At 48.8% G+C, this 23,146-nt stretch overlaps 1 protein-coding gene across 1 annotated transcript in view; it reads right to left on the bottom strand.

Moving 5' to 3' along the window:
* Nucleotides 1-23,146, bottom strand: part of MTCL2 (microtubule crosslinking factor 2) — a 73,802-nt gene that overhangs the window by 16,777 nt on the left and 33,879 nt on the right. Inside the window, exons 4-11 of the mRNA XM_061127215.1 lie at nt 15,885-15,947; nt 14,032-15,222; nt 12,570-12,716; nt 11,068-11,193; nt 9,625-9,855; nt 3,486-3,590; nt 2,331-2,498; nt 528-779 (exon numbers count right to left, since the gene is read on the bottom strand). Coding sequence (XP_060983198.1) covers nt 528-779; nt 2,331-2,498; nt 3,486-3,590; nt 9,625-9,855; nt 11,068-11,193; nt 12,570-12,716; nt 14,032-15,222; nt 15,885-15,947 — 2,283 coding nt within the window. The remainder of the gene's footprint in view (nt 1-527; nt 780-2,330; nt 2,499-3,485; nt 3,591-9,624; nt 9,856-11,067; nt 11,194-12,569; nt 12,717-14,031; nt 15,223-15,884; nt 15,948-23,146) is intronic.

Below are 23,146 nucleotides of genomic sequence, written 5' to 3' on the forward strand. Positions count from 1 at the left end.
TTTGAGTCTTATATAAAGATGAAGTCCTGATTTATACAACTGAAATAATAAACAAAGGATAAAGTCACAGAGCTTGATAAGCTAGGCACATGTTACCTGTAGTGGGGCTACAGTCAATGACTGATTTTCCTATTTCCCCCTTTTGGTCAGAGAACTCTAATTTTCATGAGGAACCAGCCTTGGTTCTTCCCCCTTGGTTCAAGGGATTTGGTAGGCTCTAGATGTGGGCATATGACTCATATCTGGCTGATCAGAGCCGTGTGAAAAAAGAAAACTCTCTTCCCATTGCAAAGGCTAAGCTGTGAGGATGTGAACACAAAATTCAAAGAGGCCACATTGAAGGACAGCTTGCTTTGGAATAAAACACAGGAAAGCAAGCCTATGAGACCAACAGAGAGGAAGACTCGGTCCCTACTGCAGCCTCTGAGCACACGGATCCAGCGCTACGTGAAGGAGTCCTCCCTCTGGTCTGTGCCCACAACGCCCCGCTTGTGGCTTGAGGCGGCTGGGGCTGGGGCAGGCCTCACCTGGCTCAGGCGATTCTGCAGCTCCTTTAGCTGCTGCTCCACCTGCTGCTTCTCGCCCTGGAGCCGCTCCACCAGCTGCAGCTTCTCCTGCGCCCAGTTGTGCTCGCCGATCTGCAGCTGCCGCGTCAGCTCCATGACCGCGCTGTAGGACTCGGCCAGCAAGTGCTGCTGCTCCTCCCGCTCCCTCTGCAGGGCTGCCTTCCAGTCAGGCCCCGTCCGATCCCCAGCCCCCTTCCCAGCCTTCAGCTCCATCTGGGGAAGGAAGAGCAAACTGGGTGGCTGGCCCTGGGAGGCCCCTTGCCGTCCCCCTCCTGTGATCTTCCCTCCCGGGCACCAACAGAGGGTAGGCAAAGGCAGGAGGGGCCCCTCCTCCGAGGACCCCCTCCCCCAGGAGCCATCGCTGACCTCCTCAGTTAGAACTAGTCTCTTCTCACAATCAAGGCTTGTGTGGCACAGTTTCTACACACCAAGCTCCGTGCTAAGGGCTTTTCAGGCATTATCTGTATCCTCGAGAAAACTCAGCAAGATAACTACCATTTTTTATATTTTTACCAAGGAGGAAGAGGTTCAGAGAGGTTGCTTTTCCCAGGTCACATAGCTACAAAATGGCAGAGGTTCCTAGTTATTGCTTCTCATGATATTTCATCAACACTTACCAAGGTTTACAGTTAGTGGGAGATACACGCAGTCTAAACATTAAAAATAATGTGTGCAGGAATCACTCAAGAGTAATGGCTTTCCTGGTCCCAAGCTCGGGAGAGGGGGGCACAGGAGGTAAAGATGCCATCTATAGGGATCCCACACCCCAGGCTGTGGTCAGATTCCCATGGGGAAGGGGCACCTGGAATGGCTGGGGTTGCGGGAGCAGTATGAACAGTGGACACTGTGGAAAGTGCATGTGGGAGGAGAGCTGTGAGATCTGCAGGGAAGGTTGGGAGGACAGAATGGCAGCACCGGGAAGCCAGAAGTTTGAGAATTGGGAAGAAGGGGGGATCACGGTCATGAGAAGCCAGGAGGGCAAAGGTTTGGGGAGTGAGGATCAGGTCTGCTGTTTACTAGCTGGGTGATCTTGGAGAAGAAACTGAACTCCTCTGTGCCTGTCTTGTCATTTGCCCAACAAAGATAATTGGTGTACCCACCTCCAAGGGGCCCAAGACGCCTGGGAAGGAAGCCTGCAGCAGGGGCAGGAGGGAGGAAGCTGGGCCGTGGGGGAGGGACGGGGTGGTGAGAGCCCTCTGAGTGGGAGGAAGCCCACCCTTGCACTTCTCAGACCAGAGTAGGGGGCACTACTGCCAGGCACACAGCAGAGACTAAATACCCAGGGCTCCTGGTTAAGGGTCCTTTGAATTATTTGGGTTGTAGGGAGGGGAGTCCCCCACTGTGGGGGGAGGGAGCAAAACAGGGCCAGGCAGCAGAAAGTTAAGGGAACTTTACAAGGACAGCAGGCCACAGAAGTCTGGGTGTGAGGATGAGGAATGCCACCAGGTGCAGACAGGTTTTTAAGTGTTCTGGCCTCACCTGTGAGCCTGTGGTATGGGAAAGGTGCCTGTGATGCCCCCAGGCTCCTTTGCCAACCCCTCACCTGCCTTTCCTAGCCCAGAGACCCCCAGTCTCCACTGCTTCTGGTATCCTTGCTGTGTGATCTAGTCAAGGCTCTTGCCTTCTCTGGGCCACAAAGTAAGTAAAGTGATTCCTATGCTTCTAGGAGCGTGGCTTGGCCATCCTGTTTCCCAGTCTGACAGCTGAGATGTTGGCAGTGACAGGAATGAGGAGAGGGATGTCTCTGACTGGTGAGAGACTCACCAGGGCAGTATGGCTCTTGAGCTCCGCCCGCTCCGTTTCCCAGGTGGCCTTGGCCTTGGCAAACTGTTGCTGAAGCTCAGTCAGACCACGGCGTTCATCCCGGAGCAGCCAGCATAGCTCCTTCAGCGTCACCTTCATGTCAGCCAGTGTCTTGATGTACTCATTGGGCTGCAGATGGGGGCAAGGGCTCAGTCAGGAGCTTTCAGAGTGGCAAGGAAGGCAGGCTGGACTGGGAACTCATCCAGAGTTCAGTCTGGGACTCTACCAGGCCTTAAACAAGTCCCATGACTTCTCTGGGTCATCTCTTCATAAAACAGGCATAATAAGCCCAGCCCAGGCCCCCTCCAAGGCTGACACATGCCCCAGCTTCACATAAACACAAAATTCTGTAGTTACAGCAATTATTCAGCCTAAAGCTAAGCTGGGCCCTGGCTTCTCTGAAGCTCTGCAGCATCTAGGCCTGGGTCTTTCTCCCTGCTCAGCAACTGCATTCTCTGACCCACCAGGGCCTAGATGAGCAGTCTGAAACCTGGAGCCTACCTGACTATCTGCCTTGGGCCTAATCTTCTCTCCTGGGCACAGGAACTGTTTCCCACTTATAACCCAGCTCAGTGTGGGTACCCCTGGGAGCCTGACCCCACTGCTCCACTACCCCCTGCCTTGATTTGAAAGTTCCTGATCCTAGGCCACAAGGTCTTTCTTCACACAACTCACTCCAGCCTGCTGTCCTTAGCCCCACTACGTACATCCCAAGCTGCAGCCAGTCTCAGAATACCTTGCCGCACCTCTGCATACATACTTCTTTTGGTACAGAATGGCCTTTTCCTCATTCTTTATTAGGGAAGCTCCTATTCATCCTTCAAAACCCGCCACCTAAAACCCCTTCTCTGTAATACCATCCCCTACACTCTGAACAGAATTAACTGCTCTCTTACCCATGACCCCACCGTCCATCATTCGATCCTCCATCACTGCCCTGGAATGACTTATGTACCCCATAATGCTGAGCATCTGGGGCCAGTGACCAGGCAGCAACCCTCTATAGCTCTAGTCCCTGGTGTAGGACTGCAGTCAGAGAAAGCAGCAAGACATGATCACTAAACCGACAAAGGAACAAATGGACAGGACAGGACTGGAAACGGGCTGAGAATTCACCGTGTTTTGGGTCCAGCTGTCCCCTGTGCAGGTCTTGTTATCAGAATGCTGAGCATTCAATTCCTCTTCCTCCATTAGCAGGTACAGCTCCTTCATGCTATTTACCTATTTTTAAAAAAACACACTGATCAGGGGGTGGCAGGGCATCATGCCTGGGGGTCTGACCTTCAGGGGGAGAGGATACAGGCTAGTGACTCAGATAAAAAGAGGGCTGAATAGACAGGCAGGAAGCAAGTATGAGGATTTATGGACCAAAGGCACCCCAGCTAGGCATTGATTTCCCAAATTTTAACTTTTACTCCTAGGCACCGTCCAGGCCAAGGAGCCTAGCTAGAGAGTCAGGTCCTTCTGGCCCTCTCCCCTACCCCACAACCATCTCTTCTGCCTCAAGAACCATGAGACATCCCTGAGAACTACTCAGAAATAGCTCTGTTGTCAAAGGAGGCACAGTGATTGGATGAAAAGGGCCACAAGGCACCCTCTTAACTAGAGAAAAGGGCAACCAGAGGTTTGGGTAGACAGACGGGGCCCTTCCTGGGGGCGGGGGTTGCTATTAATTGATTCTGGACAGGAGTCCAGAGTCAGCCCAGGAGACCAGGGCTAGTTCAAGAAGAGAGAGAAGGAGAAGAGGAGGGTGCTTATTTACTATTCATTAATTCATTCGACAATTTTTTTTTTTTAAGCTGTGCCTGGCAGCATGTGGGATCTTAGTTCCCTGATCCAGGATCAAACCTGTGCCCCCTGTATTGACAGATGAAATTTTAACCACTGGACCACCAAGGAAGTCCCTTATTTGACAGATATTAATTGAAATCCTGCCATGCCCCAGGTCCCTGTTCAAAGCTGGGGATATGTCAGTGAGCAAGACAGATGAAAAACCCTGGTCCCCTCGAGCCTCCCTTCCAGGAGCAATAAAACAGATATGTGAAATACATGAAATGTCATTAAGTATATGAAATGTTCCACCATAATAAGTGCTATGAGGAGGAGAACCGTGAAAGGAGCTAGGATGTGCTGCACTGGGTGGTCAAGGAAGGCCTCAGGGAGGAGGTAGTATTTGGGCAAAGTTCTGAAGAAAGTAAAAGAATAAGTCATGTGAAGACCTGCAGGTTGAGAATTCCAGGGAACGACCACAGCAAATGCAAAGGCCCTGAGGTGGGGACAAGTGTGTCTGAGGAAGAGCAAGAAAGCCAGGGAGGAAGTGAGAGGTATAGGGACCAAGGCGGGTTGACCAGGTGTTGTAGGGACTTCCGCTTCTACTCTGGGTGACGTGGGAGCCAGAGGAGGGCTGTGCTTAGGAGTGACGGCGACCTGACTTCCAATTTTGTGAGATCACTCTGGCTGCTGTGTTGGGACACTTTATAGGGTAGAAACAGAGCTCCCCAGCGCCAGGGGGCACCATCCACGTGGAGTACACGCAGCCTGGTACCTGCCTGTTTTGAATAAAAGATGCTCAGTGGAAAGGTGCAAGGGCAACGACAGGAAGACCAGTTAGGAGGCTGCAGTGATAATCCAGGCAAAAAGTGATGATGGTTCAGATGCGGGTGGTGACAGGGCCGGGCAGTGCAGCCGGGGCAGATTCTGTAGATTCCAGATAGATTCACCATGTGCAGGAAAGGCCACGGAAGCCAAGTGCCTGGACAAGCTTTCCAAGGCAATAGGCAAAGGTCAAAAGGAGAGATGTGGCCTGAGGGCTATAAACCCTGGTGACTGTGATGTTAAGGGGTCAGTTCAGGGAGAAAAGGAGGGTCCAGCCAAGAAGACTGAGAAGGAGCAACCAGTGAGGTGGAAGGAAAGCCAAGAGAATACGGTGTCCTAAAAACCAAACGAAGAAGCTTCCGGGGTCAGGGAAGGCACTGGGAAGCATGTGCGAGTAGAAGGGCCTATGTGAGTAAACACCCAGTTCCGTCCTTGGTCCCAGTATCTAAACATGCAAACTTAAAAAATTATTTATTTATTTATTTTATTTTTGGCCATGCTGAGTCTTTGTTGCTACATGCCAGCTTTCTCTAGTTGCAGTGAGCAGGGACTACTCTCTAGTTGTAGTGCCTGGGTTCCTCACTGCAATGGCTTCTCTTGTTGAGGAGCCTAGGCTCTAGGGTGTGTGAGCTTCCGTAGTTGTGGTGCACAGGCTTAGTTGCCCCGTGGCATGTGGAATCTTCCTGGACCAGGGATCCCATGTCCTCTGCATTGGCAGGTGGATTCTCAACCACTGGATCACCAGGGAAGTCCAACATACAGACTTTATTATCTGTATACACAGGTGCACAATTCTTTCTCTGAAATTCTTTGATGCCGGGTGTGCTTGGAATTCAGAATTAATTGGGATGTAGAAAGATAATATGGTACCCACACTGTATATTATATAACAGCCCCATCTGGAGTTACACCCTGTGCTCAACAACACCAGTGTTTCCTCTTCAAACATGTGAATACTAATGAAATGGATAAATAGAGGTTTTGCTGCCAAATGAATATCAGGTCAAATTTTTCCATCTGAGTTAGACTCAACAAAACAGTTCTCAGAATTTCTGGATTTCAGAACTGAGGATAAGGAATCAAAGATCTTTATCTGTACTAGAATGGGGGTAGTACTTGTTTCCAAATCATAGGGTATGCGTAAAAGTGAAATGCAATTATCCACTGAGAGCATTTAACACAGTACCCAGGACACTAGAAATACTCAATATATGAGGGTTATCATTCACATACCCAGTTTTAATTCTGCATATGTGGACATATATATTCTTTAAAAGTATGAATATACATCATTTGTTATTTGTATTCCTGGGTCCTGGGCCCATGCATCTGAGTGCGTGCATGCTCAGTTGTGTCCAACTCTTTGCAACCCCATGCACTGTAGCTCGTCAGGCTCCTCTGTCCATGGAATTTTCCAAGAATACTGGAGTGGGTTGTCATTTCCTCCTCCAGAGGATCTTCCCAATCCAGGGATGGAACCCGAGTCTCTTGCATCTCCTGGGTTGGCAGGTGGATTTTTCACAAACTGAGCCACCTGGAAGCCCCTTATTTTATAGTTATATGTATTTTATTATGCATTTGTATATACATATTTTTATACACTGGGCTTTATATCATATTTTATATCTGTGTACATATACATATATTTTACAGTATGGGTGGTTGTGCTTATTTCTTATTAATTATGTCTATTTCTAGCTATTCCCTTCTAGGTGACCTTCCTGACCCAAGGATTGAACTCAGGTCTCCTGCATTGCAAGCAGATTCTTTACTCTCTGAGCCACCACGAAAGCCCCTACACTTATTTTTTATTTATTTATGTCTATTTCAGTTAGTACGTTTCTATTCATTATAGGTATATATATCATTTCATTTTCTATGCTTATACCTTATTTTTCTCCTAAAGTAAGTTTCTGTTTCTCTGTTATCCCAGTACATTGACATGGCTAGAAAGATTTTCACCAAATATGGAGAATTTGCTTGCAACAAACTGATTTAAAATACAGGCTATATGGCCTGTAGACAATTCATTTTGGGGGCGAAACATCTTCCCTAGCTGCCAAAATTGGGCTTCAGCTATGGAAAATAGTATAGAGGTTTCCCCAAAATTTTAAAATAGAACTCCTATATGATCTAGCTATCTCACTTGTGGGTATATATCCAAAGGAAATGAAATTTGGATCTCTCTGTGTTCACTGTGGCATTATTCACAATAGCCAAGATATAGAGACAACCTAAGTGTCTGTCTCTGAATGAAAGGGTAAAGCAAATATGACATATGCACACAAGGAAATATTACTCAGTCTTATAAAAGAAGGAAATCCTACTATTTGTGATAATATGGATGAACCTGGAAGACATTATGCTAAGCAAAATCAGCTAGAGACGGAAATATAAACACTACAAGATCTCACTTATATGTGGAATCTGACAAACTCATACAAGCAGAGAGTAGAGTAGTGGTTGCCAGGGGCAGGCACAGGGAGGAATAGAGAATTCATGGGTAAGAGTTTCAATTTTGTAAGATAGAGTTCTGGATGGTAGTGATGGTTGCACAAGCATGTGAATTAATGCTACTGAATTGTAAACTTAAAAATGGTTAAAATTTATGTTATATATATATTTTACTATAATTAAAAAAATAAATTTAAAAAATTATTTAAAAAAACAAACCACACTGGGCTTCATCCAGAGGCTTGTGTGGGACTTCCAAACAGGAGGGGTGGTCCTAAAGCAGACAGTGGTTTCAAATACTAGTACCCAGGGGTGGGAGGGAGGCTCAAGAGGGCGAGGGGATATGTATATGTAAACAGGATTCATGTTGTTGTAAAGCAGAAACTAATACAATATGGTAAAGCAATTATATTCCAATAAATAAATACATGGATAAGATTAAAAAAAAAAATAGTAGTACCCAAGTGTCACAAAGAATGATGCTCAAGGGGCAGCCATGCTGGGCTTTCAAGGTACTTTTCATAGGGGCACCTTTGGGTCAGACATTCCCAGACAAGGGCAGCAGTGAGCATGTCCACTGAAGCTGGTCAGCAGCTCTCTCTTGAGGCCCTTCAGGAGTAAGTGGGTGGCCTGTGAGAAGAATCATGAGCTCTGCTGGGGGAAGGGGAGGGAACACTTGCTACAGATTCAGGTCTGACCACCATCCCCTGCTACTGGGACATTCAGGCTACTCTAGGGGACCCCAGAGAGGGGTACACTGGGATGGCCACTAGTCTCCATTGACTGTGGAATGAGTAGCTTGAATGAGAGGAGGGCAAAGCCTGGTCTAGACCAGAGGTACCTGTACGCAAAAGGCCAGGTGAGCAGTGCCAATTCGGGTGGATGTGACAGGTATGACATCCTTACCTCTCCCCTTCTCCCAGTAACGTGACCGCGCTGGCTGATTTTGACAGAAGGATGAGGATCGAGGTCAAGGATCTGAGGTCAACCTGTAGCCTTCACAGGCTGAGGGACCAACGGGCCACATGAATCATTCCCAACCTTCACACATTCCCAAAGCCCCACTTGTCCTATTTCCTGCCATGCCCAAATACTACCTGTATTATAACTGATGCTTTTAAGTCAACCTACTCTTTCTAGTTAAATAAAAAATAAATGTAAAAAAGAAAGGTGAGCGACTCCTCTGTTGGTCCAGTGACTAAGACTTCAAGCTCTCAAGGCAGGGGGCCTGGGTTTGATCCCTGGTCAGGGAATTAGATCCCACATGTTGCAACTAAAGATACTGCATGCCACAACTAAGACACGGCTCAGCCAAATAAATAAATATTTTTTAAATAAAATTAAAATTAAAAAGGAAGTTTATATTATTACTAAAAATGGAAAGTCACTGTCCATTACCATTGTCAGAGAAAGCATGAAAAATAAAATAGGGGCTTCCCTGTTATCTCAGTAGTAAAGAATCTGCCTGTCAATGCAGGAGACATGGGTTCGATCCCTGATCCAGGAGGATTCTGCATGCCTATTAAGCAAAAGCCAGACACAAAAGACTACAGTCTTTATATGAAGTTTTAGAACAGGTGAAATTAACCCATGGTGTTTATGAAGCCAGAATAGTGCTGACTGCTGGGATGGGCATATCACCTGGGGAACTGGGGAACCTTCTGGGGCACTGGAAATGTGCTCATTGTAATCTGGGGGATGCTACACTATGTATCGGTGGGGTGTATTCTATAAAACTTCATTAGCTGTACACGTAAGATGTGTGCATTTTACTGTATATAAATTATACCTTAAAAGATTAAAAAAACCATTAATATATATCATATTTGCATATGATGCAAAAGCAACAAAACTAGATCATTAAGTTCACCCAGATACATTGCCAGCTGAAGACTCAGGCTTGTTAAAAAGGGAAACCAACAAATACCAGAGAGGTGTTAAAAACCTACTGGCCCCCAAGGAGATTTCCTCCTGGAGAGGCTGGGACCAAGTCTTCCCCGCCTATCCCCAGCAACTGCCACAGCACTCAGCAAAGAGCTGGCTGTCAACAAACTGATGCTGAATGAGTGAATGAATGCAGGGATGGAAGCTGCAAGCTGATGGCTCGGATTTGAGCCCGAGGGCTGTTGACCCAGCTGGGTGCCCCTTCCCCTCCTCTCTCTTCCACCCAACCCCCACCCCAGTCCCAGTCCCAGGGGAACCATACCTCAAGGAAGTCATCCCCCTCGCTGGGCAAAACCTTGCCCTGCCGCCAGCGCTTGAGGAACCACCTGAGCTTCATGAAGAGCAGGAGGAAGTTGTGCTTGAACTGCTGGGACTCCTGCACCAACATGTTCTTCTCCTGGCTCCAGAATTTCTGCTCCAGCCTCCGCTGTAGGCTCAGACTCTGGAGCTCAAACTCGCGCCGCAGGAGCGCCCTCTGCTGGTCCTCCTTCAGCTGCAAGAGGGACCAGAGCATGAGCCAGCCCAGCTGTCTTGGGGACCCCGATTCATCCCATTCCAGGCCTCAGATAAAGGCAGAAATTACATGTGGTGCCTAGTGGTGACCCTGCTGGGGATTCTATCCCTCGCAGTTCATTCTGTTGAAATAAACACTTCCCTCTGCTACTCCAGGGGAAGGAAACTCATAAAAACAGCAGCAATCACAGTAATCAGTGAAAGCACTGGGATCTGAACCTGCTCTGATTATAAAAACATTGGCTTTATCTAATGAGCCCAGGTGGGTTTCCCTGGTGGCTCAGATGGTAAAGAATCTCCCTGCAATGCAGGAGACCCAGGTTCAATCCCTGGGTCAGGAAGATCCCCTGGAGAAGGGAAAGACTACCCACTCCAGTATTCGTGCCTAAAGAATCCCATGGACAGAGGAGCCTGGCAGGCTACAGTCCATGGGGTGGCAAAGAGTCGGAAAAGACTGAGCGACTAACACTTTCACGTTTTCACAATGAGCCCATACGAGCACCAGTGTTTCAGGTGGACTCTCACATTTAATGAGACACCTGGGAGGGTGAGTGATGACGGCAGGGAGGGGTGACCCAACATGCAAAGCAAAGGCCATGCTGGGGGTGAGGAAGGCTGACATGAATACCCTAGGAAGCAATGAGGTATCATGGCTCAGAGCGAGCCAATAACCTGGATTAAAATCCCAGCCCCACCTCGCCCTGCAAGTGAAATCCTGGGCAAAGCACTTCAGCCCTCTGGGCATCAGTTTTTCTAGGTGTAAAAGGGGGACACCTCACAGGGGAAAACATGAGGATTAAAGGACATGATGTGTGGAAAGTGCATTGCAATTCTGACATACAGTAAGGGCTTCATAAATGATTTCTACTAGCAGAACTACCATCTTGATTACCAACTAGGACTGTGGACTTTCTAATACAGAACTTCAGCTCTGAGGGGGGGCAATATTTCATAGACAGGACACTGAGGCCCCAAGAGGAGACAGGATGGGCCTCAGGTCACACAGACAGTCCGTGACAAGCCCAGGATTCCAGCCCAGCACAGTTAATGCATAAGCACCAGTGCAGCACGCGGTGCAGACACAGGTTACCCCTCACATGCTTGCCTCTGAAAAACCCAAGGACCACCAAGGTTTCTGCCCTCAGTTCAGGGAAGAGAGGCTGCAGTAGGTGCAGGATAGGACCCCACCCACCTGCACCATTTTCTGATTGAAGCTTTCGGCCTCCTCCTTCCGGAGCTGCCGCTCCTGGGAGAGCTGCTCTTGCAGGCCCCGGAGGCTGTCGTGGGCCTCGGCCAGCACCAGCTGCAGCTCCTTGATCTGGGGTCGAGATGAGGAACACAGATGAGGAGCAGGGAGAGAGCAGGAGGACAGAAACTGCAGTCGAAGGATGACAGTCAGAGGAGAGCGAGACAGCAGGAAGTCAGACCCAAGCTATCCTTCACGTGTACTGCAGGCATGATGGCAGGTCTCTACTTCAGAGGGTTGTCATGATGATGAAATGAAACAGTGCACATCAAATCTAGCTATTATTAGAATTTTAACTTGACACTTTCTGGTGAAAATTTATTTGAAGAAAATAATATACTATGAAAACTAAGTGAATTCACAAAAATGTTCATCTCATTGTTTATAACTGTAATAATTTACAAATAGCTTAGGTAAGTCGGGGATCAAACATATGTGTTTAATGGGTCTATACTTATGTAAAAATCCATTCAACTATACACTTAAGGACAGTACCCTTGGTCATTCCCTGGCTGTCCAGTGGTTAGGACAACATGTTTTCACTGCCAAAGGTGCAGGTCAGGGAACTAAGATCCCACAAGCTGAGAGCTGTGGCCAAAAAAACAAAAAGGATAGTGCCCTTTACTATATGTATGTTTTTATGCTATATTTCAATAACAAGTTAAACAAACTAAACATTCACAGTAGTTAACTATGTGTTAATCTTGTGATCTTGATTTTCTTTTTCCATCTTTATGCTATGCTATTTAGGGATTCTGTTATAGTTATTTGCTGTTTATAATGTAAGAAACTCCTACCAAAAAGACAATAAAACTCTACATTTTCAGGGGAAATTCTGTTTATAACGATTTGGAGCTAAACAGGCAAAACAAATCTATCTGGTTAGAAGTCAGGATGTGACTAAATGGGGACTAGAAGGGAAGCTTCCAGGGACAGGTCATGGGCTATTCATTGATCTGCTTGCTGATTACATAGGAGTGTTCAGCTTATGAAAATTACTTGAGGGACTTTCCAGGTGGTCCCGAGGTTAAGACTCTACATTCCCAATGCAGAGGGGCCGGGCTCTGAGGTCCGTAGCCTAGACTTTGTGCTCTGCAACAAGAGAAGCCACTGCACGGAGAAGCCTGCGCACTGCAAGGAAGAGTAGCCCCTGCTTGCTGCAACGAGAGAAAGCCGGCAGCAACGAAGATCCAGCGCAGCCAAAAATAAATTAAAAAAAAAAAACTTCCTCAGATGAGTTTATAAACTTCCTGTCATCAGGTCCTGAGAATGGCCCAAACTTCCTTGTTTCTCTTCCAGCCCTTGTTGCCAGGAAGCTTGGAACCAAAGGAAACACTCAGAACCCATAACAACACCAGCTAAGATTCTTCACAAGTCACTCTGTTCTTGAGTCACCTCAGCCACTCTCCTCCTGCCCCTCGCCCCCGCTCGTGTGGGCCCAGGCCCACCTCAGAGGCGTAGGAATCATTGTCTTCAGCTCGGTAAGGCCTGAAGCTCCGGCTGGGGTCAGACTTGGAGTCCAAGTCGCCGGTGCGGAAGGCCTCTCGTATCCTAGGCTCCCATTCCGGCAAGTCCCTGAGGTCAGGAGGCTGCACCTAGAGGCACAAGCAGAAGAGACTAAAGGTGACCCTGGGGAGGGGCACGTGGGGTGCCGGAAACAGCGCCCACTCCAGGCCCCGGGCTCTGTAGGAGCCTCTGACCGGGCACCTGAGGGGAGAGACCTAGGTGGATTCACCTCTGGCGGTTGGTGCACTGCAACTTCTCCATGAATTTTTTTTTTTTTTTTAACGAATTAACTTTATTTGACTGTGTCAGGACTTAGGGGCTTCCCAGGTGGCACTAGTGGGAAAGAGCCCACCTGCCAATGCAGGAGATAAAAGAGACTTGGGTTCGATCCTGGGTGGGAAAGATCCCCTGGAGGAGGGCATGGCAACCCACTCCAGTATTCTTGCCTGGAGAATCCCATGGACAGAGGAGCCTGTATCTATCAGTGGTGAATGACTAAGGGAACTGTAGGATAGTCACTCCATGAGGTCATATCCGGTCAGAACACTCAGAACTACTTCTACCTGAGACAGCAAACATAATGGTGAGTGAAAGAAGTCAGGCACAGGTGAGTGTGTTCTGTGTCATTCCATTTATGCAAAGCTCAAAGACAGACAAAACTGAATCGAGAGAGGGGTTACCCTTGGGAGTGGGAATAGAGGCTAAAAGGGAACCCGAGGAGGGGCTGCTGCGGTTCCTGTCATCTTGATGATGACATGGGTGTGCTCACTTTGGGAAAATTCATTAAGCTGCACATTTGTGTTTTGTGTGCTTCTGTATGATATGGTTCAGTAAAAGGTTTATATATGTGTGTGTGTTTACATATACACACATATATAAAAAGTAATAGGGGATTTCCCTGGTGGTCCAGTGGTTAAGGGGCTTCCCAGATGGCGCCAGTGGTGAAGAACCCGCCTGCCAATACAGGAGGCTGAAGAAGAGGCCAGTTCGATCCCTGAGTTGGGAAGATGCCCTGGAGGAGGGGCATGGCAACCGACTCCAGTATTCTTGCCTGGAGAACTCCAGGGACAGAGGAACCTGGCGGGCTATAGTCCATGGGGTCGCACAGGGTCGGGCATGACTGAAGTGACTTAGTCCAGCATAGCCAGTGGTTAAGACTTTGCATGCATCCATTGCAGAGGAACCCACTCCAGTGTTCTTGCCTGGAGAATCCCAGGGACGGGGGAGCCTGGTGGGCTGCCATCTATGGGGTCGCACAGAGTTGGACAAGACTGAAGCGACTTAGCAGCAGCAGCAGCATTGCAGGGGTTGTGGGTTCGATCTCTGGTCGGAGAAGTGCTGCCTGCTGCACGGTGCAGCCAGAAAAAAATAAAAGCAATAGGACCCTTGGCTGGGACCTCTTACCTGGAAGTCTGAGCCAAGGTCTTTGGCCAGAAGAATCTCCTTGGAGGGCCCCTGGGAGCTCAAGGCGGGCAGTGTGGAGAAGGGCTCCGGAGGCTCCTTGACAGGACCCCCGAGGACCGAGTCCGCCTTCCTCGTGAAGGCGTTGAGCTCCTGCTGGAGCAGGCTCAGCCGCACCAGGAGGGCGTGCATCAGCTTGGCGTCCCTGGGGCCCTCGCTGTTGTTGTCGGGGGCCTCGTGCAGCCGGAAGTCGGCGCACTCGTTGTCCAGATAGGGGCGCAGGCCGGCCGAGAAGCCGTTGGCGTCGGCCACCAGGACGTCAATAGCCTTGCTGACCAGGACAGCCTGTTCCCGCAGCCCCGGCAGGGCCTCAGCCTCCCGGGTCCGGCAGAGTCGCGCGGCCACGGGCCCCGGGGCCTCGGCCAGGACGGCAGGCACGCACTGGGCCGAGTCGCCGGCCTCGGCATCGGTCTCCAGCATGGGCCGCGTGCTCTGGCAGGAGGCCAGGTCACAGCGCTGGAGGTTGGAGAGGAGCACGCGGTTCTCGTACTGCAGCTTCTTGACCTTGCCGCTGAGCTCGCCGATCTGCAGCTTGGCGGCCGCCAGCTCCTCCTGCGAGGGCTCGCTGAGCACTGAGCAGCTGTCCTCCGACAGCGTCACGTCCAGCTCGTGCTCCGAGCGGTACTTGGCCAGCTCGCTCAGCAGCAGCTTGTTCTGGTCCTCCAGCTCGGCCGAGGAGCGCCGCAGCAGCTCGGCTTCCTCCTCCACGAACTGCAGGTGTCGCCGCAGCTCCGCCAGGCTCTCCCCGCACTCGCCGCCGCCCAGCGCGGAGAAGGCCAGGCGGGCCTCGGGGCCCCCGCAGCCGCCGCCGCCGCCGTGATCCTTCATGTCGTCCATCTCGGCCCGCAGGCCGCGGTTCTCCACCTCCAGCTCCACGATGCGGCGGCTCAGCAGGTTGGCCTCCTCCTCCACCAGCTTCAGATGCACCTTGAGCTCCGTCTCCCGCGAGTGGGGGGCGTCCGCCAGCTCCTCCGCCGACAGGGCACCGTCCAGGTCTCCGTAGAGCGAGCGGTATTTGAGCAGCTCCTCCTTCATGCCGTCGTTCTCCTTGGCCAGCTTGGTGAGCTTCTTGCACATGAGCGCCGACTCTTCCTTTGCAAAGTGCAACTGACACTTCAGGTCGGCGCTGTCCTCCTGGGGCCGGAGGGGGAACAGGGACAGGCAGGAGCCAGGAAAGTTAGTGTTGGGAGGCTCAGCCACACCGTTTCGGGGAGCTCTAACTACTAGGTGCTGGGAACACAGTCTTGACGCTCAAGGCGCTGGGGGTCCAGAGGGGAGGCAGAGAGGCATACATGGCAGCACACAAATGGGGCACACATATAGCCTGAGGAGTCCAGGAGGGCTTCCTGGAGTAAGCGACATTCTGTCAGGGTGACTGTTGCTGCTACTACTACCATTCATTGCTCCTGTAGTTTTCTCATCTGTAAAATGGGGCAATAACACCGCCCCCAACAGACCATGAAGAGAATTAAAGGAGACAATATATAAAAAGTGCCTGACACCCTGATCATCCAGAACCACGTGAGACTAACTGTATTCTGTGCCTGACCTGTGCTACAGACAGGACTATACAGAGCAGAGCATGTGAGAAGCATGGGCTCAGGGTGTAGTTTGGGGAAGTAAAGCTGGCATCAAAGCTAAGAAAATGAACAAGGGGAGGACGGAGTAGAAACAGGGGAGGGGTGGACACTTCTGGGGACTCCCCGGCCCCTTGGACTTAAGCCGGGGGCCTTCAGACTAAAACCTGCCACTTGGGGTTATGCTGCCTGAGGCTGGTGGAGGCTGACCAGAAGTACCTGCACCGAAGGCTTCTTGTCCGTCTTCCCCAGGGAGCGCGTTCCTCTTTTCTTCAAGGAGTGCTGGAGGAGGATTAAAAATAAACTGAACTGAAGCTCACAAGGGTGATGCACATCCAAGAGCAGTCATGGTGCCCAAGGTTCTGCTGAGAACCCCTCCCCTCCCCAGCCAGCCCGGCCCGGCCATGGCCAGCCTTGAGCAGCACCATCTGCTGAGTTAGAGGAGTCTTAAGACCACCCAGTGACTGCAAATGGAGAGCCAGGTCAGTACCTAAGACGATTCTGAACCCACCTGCCCAGGGTTCCTCCCCTCTCTTGCACCCCGGAATTGTGATCTAATTGGCTTGAGCCCAACACCTGGAAAATCTGGGTTTCTGTTCTTGTTTGTCTTTCATTCATTCACCAAAGACTCCCTGAGCACCCATCATGTGCCAGGCAGAGTAAGGCATGGAGAATACAGCAGGGACCATGACAGACAGAGAACCTCAGGGGGATACTGGAGTGTTATGCCCAGATCCTCCCTTTAGTACTAGAGCATTCCTCTAGTCCCCCTTCCAGGGATGGTCACTGGCTGAGGGCAACCACCTCATCCAAGGTCTTGTGCCCTCCCTGTGGGGGCAAGGGGGCAATGGGGGGAAGCCACATTCAATGACTAGTCCATGCCCTCTTCCCACACCAGCTCCAGAGCTCCCCATGGGATCAGCTGAGGACATGGGTGTGAATGCGCTGCAATTCAGCTTCTCCCGCTGCCTCCATCTCCGATGATGTTATTCCAGGAGGACACTTCCATAAGCCTCTGCATGCAAATCTCCATTTCAGGGGGAATCCTGAGCTCAAGGAACTGGCATTCTAGTGAGAACTTTAATTCAGAGTAGATATTAATAAACAGTAATATTTCTCATATATTAAGTGAAATAAATCAGACAGGGAAAGACAAATACTGTATGATATCACTTTTACATGGAACTCCAGGTGGCTTCCCTGGTGGCTCAGATGGTAAAGAAGCTGCCTGCAATGTGGGAGACCAGGGTTTCATCCCTGAGTTGGGAAGATCCCCTGGAGAAGGGAACAGTCACCCTCTCCAGTATTCTTGCCTGGAGAATTCCATGGACAGAGGAGCCTGGCTACAGTCCATGGGGTCGCAAAGAGTTGGACACAACTGAGCTACTAACACACATTAATAAACAAAATGAATATGGTAAAACAAATCATAATTATAGAAGAGGCTCAGAAATGATGAGGAACTGATCTTTTTTTTTTTTTTTACAATGTAAATGGTAGGTTTTCATGCAGATTAAAGTAAAGTAAGGCTCTGATAATCATCATGATGCAAAAATACAGAAGCAGGGATTTTCCTGGTGGTCCAGTGGTTAAGACTCCATGCTCCAACCCCCCCCCCCCCCAAAAAAAAGACTCCATGCTCCCAGTGCAGGGGGCAAGGGTTCTATCCCTGGTCGGGGGAACTAGGATCTCACAGGCTGCACAATGAGGCCAAAACAAAAAAAACAAACACAAAAATACAGAAGCAATAGGGGAAGAAATTGATACATTTGATTAGATAAGCAAATTCTACCCGGGGCAAAGAAATGCTCTAAGAAAAGTAAAAATATAAATGACTAACTGGGAAAAAATATTTGCAGTGTATGACACTGACAAATGGTTAATGTCCTAAATACGTAAAGAGAGTCACAAGATATAAAGTCCAACAAACCTACAGAGAAATAGGCAAGAGAGATGAAAACCAGTTCACAGGCAAAGAAGCGTAAATGGCTCCAACCTCAGGAAGATGCTCACCCTATTCATGGAAGAGAAATGCAAATTAAAACTACACTGAGATACAATTTCTCACCTATCAGATTGGCAAAAACCCAAACATCTGACAACACATTCTATTGATGAAGTGATGGAAAAACAGGAACACTCAATATCAGTGGCAAGAATGCAAAATGGCACAAGTTCTATAGAGGGGAATTTGAGGAATTGTTATAATCATCTTTTCTGAAGTTTCTCAGCATTTAAAAAAGTCACTCATAGGCATGAATCCATTGAACACGTCTTCCCTTGAGAGAAGTGAGTATTTCACTTAGTGGAGTATAAAACCAATTTTGGGTTGCATTTGACTTTTCAAGTCGGGCAGGTAATCTTTGAGCATGCTTCCAGGTAGTTTGAATACATGTGCTTCCTGTCCGCCACTTCTCATACCCGAACCCTGGAGGTGAGAACCACGGATCTAATCCAAGCCTCCTCTTTACTGAAGGCAAGAGAGAGATCCCACAGCAAAACCAGAGCTGACCTGGGACCGAACAGGTCCCAGAGTTCTGGACAGAACTCTTGTTCTAGCTCCAAAACACTTGAAGGAGAAACTGTACCTTCTTCGACAGAGGCCAGAGTGGACCCAGCACAGTGGCTCTCAACCTGGATGCAAATCAGAATCACCTAGGGGAAATTTAAAAAAGTGATGCCCAAGATCCCAGCCCCAGAGATTCTCACATCATTGGTCTGAGTAGGTCCCAGGCATCAGTAATTTTAAATAGCTTCCCAGGTGATTCTAATGTGCAGCTAAGGTTGAAACTACAGAGCTAGGGAGGAAGATGAACCAGAGACAGGCTCTTAAGTTTATCTTAAAGCCCAATCAAATCCTAAAGAGACCTTTTGAAATGTAAATGAGGCAGGAAGGCAGAGGCTGAAATTTCAGACGCTGGGTGCCAAGAGCAGGAAGGCAGTATTTGAGAAGGGCTGATGGGGGAATTTTTCAAAAGCTAGGAGGTTAAGAGTATGGAAGGCGGGTGAGGGTCACAAAACAAGTCTTTCCACAAAGAGCTCCTCCCACAAAAGAGGTCTGGGAAGGGGAAGCTCAGAGAGAGACCCCCTCCCACAGTGGTGAGGTGGGGGCTCTGGAGTCAGGTGGCCAGGGTTGCAGATCTGGGTCTCCCAATCACAAGCATATTGGGCTTCCCTGGTAGCTCAGATGGGAAAGAAATCTGCCCGCAATGCGGGAGACCCGGGTTCGGTCCCTGTGTCAGGAAGATCTCCTGGAAAGGAAATGGCCACCCACTCCAGTGTTCTTGCCTGGAAAATCCCATGGACAGAGGAGCCTGGCAGGCTATAGTCCATGGGGTCGCAAAGAGTCAGACAGAACTGAGCATAAAACACTTTCACTTTCACATCACAAGCTGATGGGTGGGTCCGGGAACTCAGGTGGGACACCTGGGTGAACCACTTCCTCTCCCAGAAACTCCACTCCATCATCTACAAAACTGAGCCACAGATTAAATGACTACTTGCAGACCTCTTGGAGGAGGGAAGTGGGATGACAGGAAGGGGAGCCAGGGGTTCCCAGAGGCACTGAGAGGTCCCAGCCATTCACATATAAAGGACTGAGATAATACAAAACCTAAAGTCATTAAAAAGGGCAGTGGGAGAGTGAAATTCACTGACATGATAAAATCTGAGACAAAAAGAAGGTAACTATAAAACAAAACCTGCAACTCAAATGTCCATCAACTGATGAATGGATAATAAAATGTGGTATATCCACCCAGGGGAATGTTAGTCAGCCAGGAAAAGAATGAAGTCTTGATTGATGTTACATGCTTGAAAACACTGCCGAGTGAAGGAAGCCTGTCACAAGAGGACACATCGCATATGATTCCATTTACATGAAAAGTCCAGAAGAGAGGCAAATCCACAAAGGCCAAAAGTAGATTAGTGGTTGCCAGGGAGGAAGAGGGAGTGGGGAGTGACTTGATGGCTTGAGGTTTCTTTCTAGGGCGATGAAGATGTTCTGGAATTAGAGAGCAGTGATGGCTGTGCAACTCTTGAGTATTCTAAAAACTACTGAACTCTACCCTTTAAAAAAGACAACCTTTATTTGAGACAAGCTAGAGGGGGGCTTCCCTGGTGGCTCAGTGGGTAAGAATCCACCTCGCTATGCAGGAGACACAGGTTTGATCCCTGATCTAGGAAGAGAAGCCACTGTAATGAGAAGCCCATGCACCGCAACTAGAGAGTAGCCGTAGCCCCCGCTTGCCACAACTAGAAAAAAGCCCAAGCGTCAACAAAGACCCAGCACAGCTAAAAATAAATAAATAAAGAAAACTATTTTTAAAAAAACTAGAACATGTTACCATCTTTATAAAAATAAGACACGTGTGTGCATGCATGCATGTGGGTATACATGTGTGCATGTGCATGGTGGGGGGATATGATTTAAAGAATATACACTTAGTTGAAAACAATGAGTACAGAGAACTTGCACCTTTCACTTTTCTTCCCCCACATGTTTTTGAGAGGAGCAAAGACATAGTCCACCAGTGTTTTCTCTTTAAAGTTTTTAAAAAATTATATAATTTTTAAAAAGTAAATTAATACATAAAGCTATATTCTCACTGTAAATCTATACTATGCTGACAAAGCAGGAGTCCCCCTGCTTATACCCCCACCCATTCTCCTGAGGGTGACCCCAGCCAAAGGTTGGCTGGAGCTCCTTCTAGACCTCTGGCTCTGTGTTTAAAATACTGAAATAGATGGTGTTCTTTTAGACTTTCTTTCCTTCCTATGTTTACTTAGCTCTGTGATCTTTGATTTTTATAATAAGCACCTTAAGCAGAAGAAAACCCCCAAACATCCAGCATTTAAAAAGAGAGCCTGTGTTCATGCTACATTATCATGTATGTTACAGAAACTGTGCTTATAACATAATCCCATCTTTATTTTGGAAAATACATACAGAAACAACTACACATTGTAAAGCATAGAGGAAGGCCTGAAAAGGCACAAACTAAAACAAATCATGGGTTAGGCTGAACCAGGCATCGAATTGAGGGAAGTGGTTAGGGGAGGCTTTCTTCTTTTATGTATGGTTTTTATCATTTCTTATATTTTGGAGAGCACACTCACATTCAAACTTCAAAAAAATCCAAAAGGGAATACAGTTCAGTTCAGTTCAGTTCAGTTCAGTTCAACCGCTCAGTCATGTCTGACTCTTTGCGACCCCATGGACAGCAGCACGCCAGGCCTCCCCTCACCAACTCCTAGAGTTTACTCAAACTCATGTCCATTGAGTTGGTAATGCTATCCAACCATCTCATCCTCTGTTGTCCCCTTCTCCTCCTGCCTTCAGTCTTTCCCAGCATCAGGGAATACAGTGAACCCATTAACCGGCTGTCTCACCCCAGGCAACCAAGGCAACCAGTCTGCTGTGTCCAGCCTTAGAGGTATGCTAGGCATGCATTTCTGTGTTTTTGTAATGAAATTTTTGTTTCACTGACCTTATATTACTTTTCCAGTCAAAACAAATGCACATGTACATTTCAATATGTGTGCACACACATAGAAAAACATACTGGAAATACAACAGATTGGAAAGTACTCCGACCCAAATAGTAATCTGGTAATTACTCAGAGGAATTCCCTCTGAATAGTGGGCTACAGGTGAAACTTTTCCTCCTTATGGCTTCCTAGTATTTTGTAGTCTTTCTCTACTAAGCATATGTTAACTGTCAGGTGGAAGGAGAAAGTTATAGTAGGGTTTTTGTTTTGTTTTGTTTTAACGTACTTTCCCTGAGGAAAGTCATGAATGCCTTTTCAATAGGCAGAGGGGGAGCTCTGAGTGCCCACTGGAAAGGGAGTATAGGACTTCCCTGGTGGTCCAGGGGCTAAGACTCCACGTTCCCAGTGCAAGGGGCCCGGGGTTCAATCCCTGGTCAGGGAACTAGATCCCACATGCCACAGGTAAAGATCCCACATGCTGCAACTTAGACCCAGTGCAGCCAAATAAATAAATAAAAACACATTTTTTTATTTTTGTTTTTATATTTTTTTAAAATACATTTCTTAAAAAAAGAAAGAAAGTGCGGGCAATAGGCAGAGAAGAGGGGCTGAAGCAGGAAACCTTTTCAAGACCAGAGTGGCTCCAGTCTTTTCTGCATGGAACGGATCCTGCCCCAACCCCATCTCAGTCATGTGGGCTCCCACAGAGCTCTGCAGCTCTGGAGGGAAAACAAGGCAGGCTCTCAGAGCACACAGACCTCCCTCCCCTCTGCAAGGCAGCAGCTGGTCAGGCGGGACTCCCTCCAGGGACCCAGGGAGCCAGGGAGCCTTTGTGGAGCCCCCAGGGGCAGATGTTCCAATCCTGAGCCTTGCAGGGTGGGATGGGGCGGGGCGGAGCAGGGTGGGACAACAGCCAGCACCCACAGGAATGCCAGTCACGTGTACCAGACCCCGAGGGCATGCTCCTTGGCCCGCAAGCAGCAGGTGGCTTCCCCACCCACCAGCAACGCACAAGGCTGCCTCTGGGCAGCCAGGGTGGCGCCTCTAAGCATCGTTGGTCTAACGGCTCCTAGTAGCAGCAGGAGCTCTGTCCCTGCTTGCCCTTCTCTCCCTTCTTGGGGAGACTAGGATGGTGCCCCCACTCCCCAGCCTGCACTGGAGAGGCTGCCGAACACAACTGCAGCGGCCCCCTGCCTACTAACACCTTCCATCCTGCCAGGAAACAAAGACCAACCTTCACGGAATAAAATGAGCCTTCTGCCAAAACAGTTGGGTAGATTTTCACCCAGTTTAGAGAGGATGTTTGGAAAGGTCTCCTGAAAACACAGACTGTGCAGTGTGGATGAAATTTCCTCCGGAGTGGTGAGGGGGTGGTGTGGATCTGGGTTGGGGGTGCATCTCAAAGACTGAGGCATTCTTGGCTGAAGAAGCTAGAGAGGGGGTGTGGCTCCAGGCTGGGGGAGACCACTGGGGAGGAGGAAACAGAGTGGTTTGACAAGGGCCCCAGATCAAATCACTGGGACAGACGCTGCCAACTGCAAGCGCAGACTTGCAACTTAACTGCTCCTTCTGTGGGCAACTGGCAGCCTGATATGGAGAGCTGCTTGTTAGAGGCTGCAGAAGCATATTTACTTATGACTTATTTTTTAATTTTTAAATTTTATGTTTCGGCTACGCCTCGTGGCCTGTGGGATCGTAGTTCCCTGACCAGGGATCAAACCCACACCCCCTGCATTGGAAGTGCAGAGTCCTAACCACTGGATTGCCAGGTATGTCCCAGAAGCATAGTCATTAGATTAAGGTAAATACTTCCTCGGGACCACAGCCATCATAGAGGTTGTCAGGGTGCTGATACAATATTGACAACCAGTACTGACCAAGTCCTTCACCTGCTTTGTCTTGATCAATTCTTACAAACACCTCTGAGAAGCAGGGATTCATAGTCCCATTTTATAAATGAACAAAACTGAGCACTAGAAAGGTTTATATGA

The sequence above is a fragment of the Dama dama genome, chromosome 23 (assembly GCF_033118175.1).
Source record: "Dama dama isolate Ldn47 chromosome 23, ASM3311817v1, whole genome shotgun sequence".
In the NCBI taxonomy this organism is placed as follows: Eukaryota; Metazoa; Chordata; class Mammalia; order Artiodactyla; family Cervidae; genus Dama; species Dama dama.